This window comes from Microtus pennsylvanicus, chromosome 17, assembly GCF_037038515.1.
Source record: "Microtus pennsylvanicus isolate mMicPen1 chromosome 17, mMicPen1.hap1, whole genome shotgun sequence".
Lineage (NCBI taxonomy): Eukaryota > Metazoa > Chordata > Mammalia > Rodentia > Cricetidae > Microtus > Microtus pennsylvanicus.
This window is the reverse complement of record NC_134595.1, coordinates 16,672,584-16,684,477: the sequence shown is the minus strand read 5'-3', so window position 1 is coordinate 16,684,477 and position 11,894 is coordinate 16,672,584. Positions and strand designations below refer to the sequence as shown.

General features: G+C 40.3%; 1 protein-coding gene across 2 annotated transcripts in view; it reads right to left on the bottom strand.

Annotated features, from left to right (window-relative positions):
• Positions 1-10,403: 10,403 nt before the first annotated feature.
• Positions 10,404-11,894, bottom strand: part of Tmem232 (transmembrane protein 232) — a 273,538-nt gene continuing 272,047 nt past the window's right edge. For both annotated transcript variants that reach the window (XM_075951450.1, XM_075951451.1), the window contains exon 14: positions 10,404-10,989. In XM_075951450.1, the coding sequence (XP_075807565.1) occupies positions 10,753-10,989 (237 nt within the window). In that variant the 3' untranslated portion in view covers positions 10,404-10,752. The remainder of the gene's footprint in view (positions 10,990-11,894) is intronic.

Genomic DNA, 11,894 nt, shown 5'->3' with positions numbered 1-11,894 from the left:
ACAAAAACAAAAACAAAAAAAAATTACAAACTTCAAATTTAAAAAGAATCATTTCACTTTTCAACATAAAATTCAAAGCATAAATTTTTTACCTGGTGAATTAGCTTCATTGTTCCCATAGAAGAATTTCCCAGCACTCAGAAAAAAAAAATGCCTACCAGAAACTTCAGCCTCCCTGGTTACGTGATCTATGCCAAACTCACCTCTTGGGTTTGACCTCCTTCCCATGGTCTGGAATGTCATCAAGACTTCTGCAGTGTTCTTTGCTTTTCTTTGAGCATGTTAAACTCAAAAGAAACCACATCATGCTAGACTGGGTCGTTCTACAATAACATAACTCTTAAAATCTCAGGCTTGTATAGCAGAAGACTTTGTCTTTTCAGGTCTGTCATTTTTATTAAGGAGCTAAGAGAAAGAATCAGTTTTGAAAATTATTAGTTTGAAGAGGGATGAAAAGCTTGTAAATTCTCAATCCAACACGTAAGTGTTTTAGCTCAAGGTGACACCTGTCCCTTCTAGTTGCAAACATATGCTGAGTCACATGACCCACCACAACACAATAGGGACATAAAATACTATTGACCAAGAGGAATGGTGATGTTTAACAAGAAGCAGAGATCATGACCCCACAGCCCCTCTGCCCGATTTTTGTGTGTAGTGTATATGTGTGTTCATGTGGAGATTATATGAAAGTTGAGAGTCATCAAGTGTCTTCCTCCATCACTCCCTGTTTTCTGACACAGAGCCTCCCACTAAACCTGGAGCACAATGGTTTGCTGAGGCTGATTAAGCCCCAAACTCTTCATTGCCTCTTGCTTCTGTCTCCACAGTGCAGGGATTACAGGCTTACACTGTCATGCCTGGCTTGCTATGTAACTTCTGGGATCTTGAACTCAGTTGTCCAGCTTGCCCAATAAGTATTTACCAACTTAGCCATCTTCCCACCCCTATTTTAGGGAGTATTAATTCTGTTTTCCTTTCTCAAATGCCGGACTGTAGGTAACTCCCACGGCCACCGCATTCTGATCTTTGTCAAAACTCCTCCAGGGGTCACTCCCATTGGCCCTACTGAAACACACCTTCCTGACCTTCTCATTCACCGCCCTCCTTAATCTGTGTCTCTGTGAAATAATATTTTGCTTGTTACTTGTTTTACACACACATTAAATATATAGACTTTCCTACTTTCTGCAATATACATTGATTCACTGGTATATCTCGAGGGACTGACAGAGTATCTAGAATTTAGCAATCAATTAACATTTTTGAATAAAGAAATGAATGAAGCAGCAGACTGATTGATGTACAGCTGTCTAGACCCAGGCCTCTATCTATTCGTGTATATATGCATCAACGTCAGTTTCATAAATCTATTGCAAGTAAACAAATTTAACTGCATGTTGCATTTTAAATACCAAAAGAAAACCTGTAGTTTTTGCAGTGCTGTGAGAACACTCTGATTTTCCTCATGAGGTTCCCTCTTCTGGTGGTACTCTCAGAGCGGGGCAAATATTAGGCTCAGGAACTCAGATTTACAGTTAACCAAATCCAGGAGATGGAGAGACTCTTTAAATGGGAACCTTTCCACATTGGAAAGTTGTCGCACCCTTCAGATTCCCTTTTCCCACTATTATCCTTTCCGAGACCATATTGGAGTGCATAGGGTAGAAGAGTCTGGGTGAGGCAGGAGATGGGAGCCTGGGTCCTGAACCATTCCCTGTGCCCTCTGGTTCCTCCCTGGTCTTCACTGCACAGCGAATGAACTGAGGGCTCTCTCTACTGACGTGCCCAGAGGTGAACTTATTCTCTCCGGCTGTGTGTATTTGATGTACTGAAAGACAAAGTTGCCTGCTGTTAATTTGCTACTCACTTCCCCTCAACAGTCATATCTTAGGAAATGGCTGTGTTCAATATTTGTTCTGGTGACTCACCCAGTCCTCAGCAATGCAGGGGCTGATGGTACCAGCCTGCTAATCCTTGGCTCTCTGAATGCTTCTAAACCAAGTCTCCCTAATATCCTGCCCACTTCCCTTGAGGGAAAGGCTATAGTTGCAAGGACCCTTAAATCTATCTTTATTTGATGTTTCACAATTTCTCTCCTCATAATCAGCTGGAAGAAACTCTACTTTCCTTTTCTTATTCATTATTTTTTGAGTATGAAACATTTCATTGGGAAGGCAAGAGAAAATAAGGTCTAGAGACAAACAGATTTCCTTCTCCAAATTTTGTCTTTTTTTTCTCATATTTGAAACACCATTGAATACATTACTGCTGCACGGGTATCTAGATCTTATTAAAATTACACTGAATCCTGAGATGCATGACCTTTTACTTAGTCAGTTCATAAGAGGATCCCTTTGCCCCAAATAGACTCAGTTTGGGACATTAGATTGAAAACTTGGTTGCCAAAATGTTCACCACCACGAAACCACCTTAGGATACGTTTCTTTTTGTTTATTTTAGGCTTCTCAATGAAGCAGTTTAAAGAAACAAGGCATTAGGTATTATGTAAATATGTCCCTTGGCTAAAGTGACTGTAGGAAAGAACGAGCTTGAATAACATTAGAGCCAAATTATCCTTGAAATCTGTGTCACCATGAAAAATTCATGGAGCCCAGAAGCAACCAAATCATCAACAGAATTTTCAAGACCGCACAAACCTATGAATTTTATTTTATACAAGATAATAATTTAAAATGCATTTCCCCCTGCTTGCATACACATTCTGAGCCAGGGAAAATAGAGTTAGCACAAAGAAACACAAAAGCACAGGTCTCCAGAAGTCAACCTGAAGGCGGAACAGTTCAATTTGCTTACCGCAGGGCGGTGGAACTGCGTTGTTATGATTCCTGCCTTCCTTTGCATTTAGCATTGATGCTCAGTGATAAAAAGCATTCATTAATTAAATATAAAACAACAATAAATCAAAATTCTACCAAAAAACTCCTAGAGCTAACAATTAACATTCAAAGACAATACCCTTCCTAGATACCAATGACAGACTGAGAAAGAAATCAGAGAAAGCACTCCGCTCCCAACAGCCTTAAGAAAAATAAAAACCTCACAATAAATCAAAGCATAGAAATGAAAGAGCTCTACAGTTAAGATAGTTAAAACACTGAAGAAGGAAATACTGAGTGGGATTCCAGCAGAAAAACATCCCATACTCATGGATAGGAAAAATTATGAAAATGTCCATCCTGTCAAAAGCAATTTACAGACTTAATCCAATCTCAGTCATCAAAACAACAACTCAGTTCTTCACCAAACTAGATTCATATGGGAACCCAAGGGATCCTGGATGCCCAAAGCAATCCTGAACAACAACAAAACAGGTATTGATGGAGGTATTGATATATCTGAAAGCAAAGTATATTGGAGTCACAGTAACATAAACATCATGATGGACCATCTGGGAAAGTGGGGCACCTACATCTCTCTCCTTAACATTCCCCTCATGTACATAATACTCTCTGCTCCCTGCATAGCAATCCAGCCACCAGAAACGGACCATGCCTATTCTCGAGATGCACATTAGCGAGATCTTAGACAGTCATGAGAATCCCACTATTGTGATTGACCTCTGCACCTCCAAAGCTCTATTCTGAACTGCCATACCCAGTATCATCTGGAATCTATGAGATCCACTACATAGGAAAGGTTGCCCCAGTGGCTGTCAAGAATATATATATATATATATATATATATATATATATCCTGCTTTGGTTAACAAGAAACTGAATGTAGAACAAGAGAAGGCTGACAAACTATTGATTGAGATCTCTGAGACTGTAAGTAAATCCAAGTGTGGTGGAAATGTCATCCTTAACGCGTCCTTTGCTGTCTGCAAAGCTACTGCTATGGAGAAGAGTGTGCCCTGTACCATCACATCACTGACTTAGCTGATAACCCCACAGTCATCCTGTTATCCTGACTTTCAACATGATCAATAGCAGTGCTCACATAGACACGTTGGCCATGCAAGAGTGCATGATAATTCCTGTGGGTGCATTCAGGCATTCAGCTTCTGGAAGGCCATGAACATTGGAGCAGAGGTCTACCACAACCTGAAGAATGTCATCAAGGAGAGATACATGGGAAATGCCACAAAAAGTGGTCAGAGAGTAGGTTTGCACTTAACAACCTCACGAACTGCTGAAGAAGACAATTGGGAAAACCTACAATACTGGTCAGGTTGCCACTGGCATAGATATGGCTGCCTCTGAGCTCTTCAGGTTTGGAAAATACCACCTTGACTTCAAGTCTCCTGAACCTGACCTGCTAACTGACCCGCACATAACCTTTACCCTGTATTATCCAGTGGTGCCCATCAGAGACTCCTTTGACCAGGAAAACGGGGATCCACAGCAGACAGATGTTCACAGCTAGCTTCAGGCATCCAGGTGACTGGGAGTGATCCATCCCACTTTGACCAATCCCAAGAGAATAGCCAAGGCTGCAGGCCAGGAGTCCTGCAACCACCTCCTGTTCACATCTTGATTAACCCATTTTTTTGATCTATGTTAGCCATGTGGCTCAGTACCTTTTTCAGTGGGGTAGATCACATCCTGCTGCTTCGGTGGTTTGGGCAGGAGTGGGAGGAATCAACTTCCTCCTTCCCAGAATGATTGACAGAATACAGACAATTCTCCTGAATTCTTTGATGTTCTATTAGCAAAATAAAAACCTCAGTACCCACTCTCAATAAAGTCAGCATGGTTCTGACACAAAACCAGACATGTACATCAGTACAATAGAGCAGAGAACACAGAGATCAGCCCATGTAATGACAGACACCTGATTTTTTTTTTCTCAAAGAGAGCAAAAATACAGTGAAGGAAAAAATAGCATTTTTAACAAATGGTATGTGAAAAAATATACATATATGTGGATAGATAGATAGATAGATAGATAGATAGATAGATAACCTGATCCTTGTCTCTCATCCTGCATATAAATCAAATTACAAGTGGATCAAGGACCTCAACGTAAGACCTGAAAGTCTAAGATTGCTAGAGGAATAATTAGGGAATATACTATACAATATAGACACATATAGACATGCTCCATGGGACTTTGGTTGTTCAAAAAGTAAGGCCAATAATTTGTCAAGTGGGACCTCGGGGGATTCAAAGATCTCCATTCAGTAAAGAAATCTGTAAAGTTAGTGAAGACATAGAAAGTCTGTGTTAGCTATACATCTGACGTAAGACTAGTGGATAGGCTACACGAAGAACTAAGCTTAAAAAAAAAAAAACCTAAAATCCATCTAACCGAAAACAAGAAATCATCTATGCAACTGAATGGAGAACTGTCAAAGAAATACACATGACTACTAAATGCATTTAAAGGTGTTCAAAGTCATTATCTGTCAGGGGAATGCAAATTAAAACTACTTTGAGATTCCATCTCACTCCAGTCAGAACAGCCACCGTCAAGAATATCAATGCCAACAAGTGCTGGCAAGGATGTGGCCAAAGGGAATTTATTATACCATTGGTGGGAGTGAAAACTGGTGGCAGCTCCTATAGAAATTAGTCTGGATGCTTCTCAAAAACGTAAGAATAGACCTTCCATATGATTCAGATACACCGCTCCTGGGAATACACCCAAAGAACGCTCGATCCCACAACAGAGATACCTGCTCATCCATATTCATGGACGCTCTCTCTGATGACTAGATTTAGGAAATGGAACCAGACTAGACATCCGTCAGCTGAAGAATGGATAATGGAAATGTGGTATGTATAGACAATGGGATTTTATTCTGCACTTAAGAAAAGTGAAACTATGAAATTTGCAAGAAAATAGATTGGACTGGAAAATACCAAGCTCGGCGGCGAAGTAACCCAGGCCCAGAAAGAAAAACGCCATCTGCTCTCTTTTTTTTATGAAGAGCTTAGCTTTGAATTTTTATATTTTTATTGTCAAGCTTGTGTGTGAGTGTCTATAGCAGTCAGGAAGCAAGAAATGATTTTTGGAGGTGTGCTTCAGCAGGGGGAGTGAGGCGGTAAGACACATTTGACATGAAAGAAGAAGAGTAAGATGCTGGATTTGAAAGGTTTTCTGTGAGAATAGGATGGGGGAAAGGCATGTGGGGAGAGAGCTACCCAGAACTAAAGATGCAGGGAAAATTCATATGGAAACCTACTACTAGATAATATAATTAAATAATACTAATATAACTTTTAAAAGAGAGTTAAAACTGAGGCTCTTGTTTTTCGTTTTGTTTTTGTTTTAATTCCAGTGCCAAGCACAGAAGCTCTCCTATGAGGTTTTTCTCCACAGAGGGCTAGGAGGTTCCAAAACAATACAGGCTACTGCCAGTGCTCCGAGCTGCCATCAAAACTAGATTTTAATACCTTATTGCCTAAAATAAATTTTGGACATAGTGTGAAAAGAAGTCAAGCTGGGACCTATCTGGAGGTTCTTGCCATGCTGAGTAGTGTTCATAGTGTTACAAGGAGCTATTCTGGCTGCTGGAGGGGTAAAGTCAACATTTTTAACCAGCTGTGGTCTCTGTATGCTAGAATATCAACCTATTGGGCAAGTTGCCTCCATTGGCGCAAGAACAGAACGAAGGCCTGGGACTAGGGGGTGACTAACTGATTTGTGAGTAGATTTGAGGCTTATTCCATAAGGAAAAATATAAATGTATTATCAACCTGGTCAAAACCAACGGGCATAGGTTGGAGCTTACTACTGTTCTTCTGATTAATGAACATGTCGTGAAACTGCCTTCTAAATATTTGTGTTCATTCACATAGTCTTACTCGACTTGCAGCAGATGAAAGTCAAGGCAGACTCAGAACTGGTCAAATTCCTGAGATTGACTATTTAATACTCAGCCTTAAATGGGACCTTCACAGCAGCCCTTCCAAGATCCAGGCAACACTGCAGAAGGGTGTCTGTGAAGGATGCAAACGCCAGAAGTCGGGGAAGAGTGCCATGAAACACTCTCCTCTCGATACAGCATCGTTAGTACACTTGTGAATTCCCAACAGCTGTGGATATCTGCATGGCCTCTACCGCAAGAAGTGAAAAGTACAGGTGAACAGTGCAGATACACAGAAAATCCCCTCTATTAAACAATGACCCAGCCATAACAGCAGATAGAAACCTCCCCAAGCACCACAGATGTGAATACAATCAATCATTATGGTGACAAGTTAGGGGAAGGCAATCTCCCCACTTCTTTATGCGTCCTAAGCCATATGGTCCAACGTATGGATGATATATTGAAACTTGCTTTGAATTTGCTGATATGATAAACTTAAAAGTATGAGAAAGAACACTCAGGATTACCAACCTAGAAAAGAGTGCCTTAGAGTCACTGAGAGAGAAGAATGAGTTACTTAAACTATAACATCCATATGTTTCCATGGAGTTTCCAGATTTCTAATGTCAATTACTTCTGAACCTCACCTCTACATAGCGAGTCCATTAGCAACCACTTAGCTAAGGCTGGGATGATGTATGTTTGGTGGTCATGTCTTCTTTAAACTTATCTCTTGAGTTCTGCCAAACCTTGGCAGGTCAATTGACCTATGCTTTTATAATTAGTACAGAAGAAATACTCTTTTCATGCTGTGATTCAGAATAAACTACTGCTTCCTCTATTTCTTTCCTCGACGACACACACCTTCTACTTCTAGTCCTCCTGGAAAACTAACCCAGAGTCTTGTGAGTGAGTATCTCATTCTCAACCATGTGGAAGGCTATGAGTTAGTTTGTGTGGAAACTCTATTCTTTTATTTTGATAATACTAGGGGAAACCTACCAAAAAAATCCATAACCAATGAATTCCTGAAAGCCTCGGCTTAGTCTTTCAAACTGGAAGCAAATATAGAAGGAAAATTACACTAGAAATGTATTTTAGCAAAGTAAAAGAGGTAGACTTTCTTAGACTGTATACTTTAGAGTGTTCCCGGCATTGTGCTACACATTTCTGATAGTCATTTAGTAATGTCAGTTCTACATCCATCTCTCTCCTTTTTTGTGATGCTGGGAACCAATGGTTGAAGGATAACTGAGAAGAACAGAAGATCTGAATGTCCGTGGAGTTTGCTTCTTCCCAGCAGCATGTTCAGCTTCTTCTTCTTTTGATGATTTCTTTGTCTGTGCTCCTTAAGCCAGATGTATCGTGTCCCTGAGAGGCACCAGCAACAGGAGGGTGGTCTCCTCAACAAAGGTCTGAGTCTTTCCCCTGAGGTGTCTCCACCCATCTCCAGAACCTCAATTGCCCTAGTGTTTTAGAGGCCGTGGATCTAAAAGGTGAGCATTTTCCTGCAGTTCTGAGTTATTTCTGTATTCTCCTTTCATTAGTTTCAGCTCTAAACCATCTTGGAAATGGAGAGATGACTCAGAAGTTAAGAGCACTTACTGCTCTTGGAAGGAACCTGACTTCAGTTCCCAGGATGTATGTGGTGGCTCACACCTGCTTATAACTGTAGTTCCAGGGATGCAGCATGGTATCTGGTCTCCAAGAACACTTGCATGAATATGGTGCCCATGAGCTTGTTCAGGCCCACACATACACACACTCACTCATACACACATAAAAGATTTAAAATCAATTCTTTATATTGAATGCTCTCTGTTAAAATTATTGACAACCTTGTTTTTCTAATTAGATTTTGTCTGTGGCAATCTTTACCTAATTATGTCAACCTTAAAGGTAAATGGATTAAAGTACAAGGGCCTGATTAACTTGTCTACTATTTCAGAACAACCACAAATCAAAACTAGAATATGGATCCAGATCTATGAGCATAAAGTTGCTAATATATTTCAGAAGGAATCAGAGACAGAGAAGGACAACTATAAAAAATATGTGTTCTCATATTTTAAAATATAATTTAAGAAGGGAGGTATAAAAATCATAATAATCTCTCTCTCCTCTGATAGTTCCCTGTATCATTATCTACCTATAAATAGATAGATCCTTTTTCTGCTTCCTTCCAAATTATGACTATGACAGCAAAAAGGTTATAAAAACAAAGCTGTGAATGTGTAAGGATAAAATGTGATAGCATGTTGGAAATATTGAGAAAATTATGGCACTGTGAGGGTATTTGAATAAGAAGGATCAAGACTAACGATTACAGAGAAAGATAAACAAAAGTCTCCAAGGGGATCAGAACAGACCTCGGATGCCAGAAAGATTAAGAAGAGGAGGGACCAGTTCCTTTCTACAAAGGTGATATAGAAACAGGATCAATGGAAGTTCTTATCAACAACAGTTAAACTATCCAAATCCCTTTCCTACATTTTATAGCTCAATGCCAACAGGTACCAATAAACCAGTAGATGGCATTAAGGATCAGAGAGTTTGGTAAAGTTCATGTCAATGGTGGCCTTAATGAGACTGTGGTGTGAGTAGAAGGATGGTAGGGAATCTGGACCAATTAATTCCATGTTTTATGAGGTACTTCCCAATGGTGGGAAGCATCTAAGGATGTGGAGAGTATCTCATAAGACATGGAATTAACTGGTCTTCTGTAAGAGTGTTTCATCTTGCATATAAATAGAAAGCAAAGACGATACAGATACGTAGGAAAGATGCATTGTGAGATTTTCTATAGGCCCGAGAGGAAGAAGCAACAAGTTGGTAGAAGAAAACTGAATACGAACCAACTAAATGAGGAATGAAAACAGAAACCTGCTCATAATATTTTTTCCACCATTGGTTACTGTTATCCTGAGCAACAACAGCACCACAAAAGAAAAGTGATACCTCGAAATCACACTATATGGACCGCAAACGTGTGGCCCACTGTCCAACTGTGAGTTCTGGGAAGTGATAACTGGCCTTTAAAAAGAAATCCTATCTACAGCCTTCTTGAAAGACTACGCGAAATCACAGTGAGATGCATGTAAGTGTGGCAGACTGGTGGGAATTTTCTCTAGATGGAGTGGATTTTCCCTAGGCTCCTTTGCTAATTTAGGGTACCACCTGACCTGTGTCAGGATTGGACATCCCTGGCAAAGAACTTGTCTCTTGAGTATCACCAATCCACGTGTGTGAAACTGAAAACCATATTATCTATGTTTTCTAAAAGAAAACTATTAAGCACCAGAGGAATCCCATCTTTCTACACTTGCCCATAGACTGAGTCTCAGATGAAGTGAATACTATTTATAACATAGTTCCCGATTGGATGAGCGCTTCCAGTATTTGGCACCAAACTTTCCCGACCCCTGCACACCCATTGTCATAAACTCATGTAGCAAGCTCAAACCACTGTCACTCATGGGTCTCTTTGGCCATCCATTAAATATCAAGCTGCTCTTGTAAATGCACCCTTTCCAGACTGGCTTCTGCACAGTACTTCATAAGATTCTAGTCATTAGTGTGGCGCATCGGTCTTCAAACATTGATGATAAAACACGGACCCTAGAAGTATTGTAATTTCTTTATTGAAATAAAAGCGGTCAAAGGGGTTCAAGCCCATGTTCACTCGTGCTTTCGAGAACAATTCTCATCCCCCTTACGCCTTCACTCATTAGTCTTCAGCTCACTTCCTTACAGGACAGTGACTATCAATGCTGAGAGCGCCCGGAAGGGCTACACCAGAGCAAGGGGAAACAGGGACAGCTGGTGAAACTACCTCACCGAAGTATGACGAAGAATTGACTGTTAACGTGAGACTACACCATGACTACTAAGACTACTAACTGCTACCAAGATAACAATGCCTTTTTGAAAAACAGCCTCGTGTTAATTCCAAGAAGGCTTTCCAACCTCTTAGCTCACTGAGCTCCGTTGGTTGTTGTCATTTCCGGCTCACAGAACCCATTTTCCTTTCCCGGGTCATCTTTTTTATCTGATGAAGTGATTTCATAGGGTTTTGTCTGCCTGTTCAGTTTCTTCTCTCTTTGCTTCATAATTTCTTGAAAGCGAATTTCCTCCTTTTTCTCCTCGTCTTTCCTTTCCAGGGCCTCATACACTGCTTCTTCTCGCTTCCGAATCTCCATTTCTTTTTGCCACTGTGATGGAAGTAACAATTGATTTACATATTATTTCCCATGAAGAAGCACACATCAACAGAGCTTTTCAAACGCACATTGTTACCTGCCACTCTCCTTTCCCTGCTGTGCAGAAACATTTCCTCGGGTCTCTCACACTCTAACATATGAAAACTGCACAAACATCTACATGCCCCACAGAAACAGAATTTCCTCCTAAAAGTAGCATTTGTTCCTACAGCCCAGAGATTTTTGCTGTCTTGTTCCATACAGATATTTCCATGACAGCATCGATTATAAAATGAAAGATCTAGCTGAAGTGACACAAACAACCAAAGAATAGAAGAAAGATTTTAAAGGGTGCAATCTTGTATTATTCCTAATAAGGTTTAAAGTGGAATTAATAGTCAGGCAACCTCGCCACTGCTAACGACCATGGTGAGAATTAGGAAGGTGTGGTCAGTGTTGGAACTAATGAGCGAGAAGAAACACCTCGAGGACCTCCCCGTCTTTTCACACAGCTTGTGGGGGAAATGGTTAAAAGGAGTAGTAAGGGTAGTAAGCCCTCTTCAGACTGAGTCAACAGCTCAGAGTGGAGTCACTCCAGGCATGATGCGCTAGACACTCCTAAGAATCCTGCCTCCATTGTTCTTTGTATCCCCCTCAGCTTGGCTCACAGCCTGCCATTCAGACTTACTGACAGTAACAGTCTCGCAGAATGTTGAAATACTCGTATGAGTAAACATTAAATCTAAAGCATAACAAGCTACATGTTTATAGTATATGACCTGTTTAAATTTTAATGATACAATAAGTAAGTTACTATCGTGGTTCTTGAGATGTTCGCTGCACATCATTATTACATATTCAGTTTCTCTAAAATAATTTTTTTGGATGAAATACTCAGAAACCGGTGGCAAAAACAT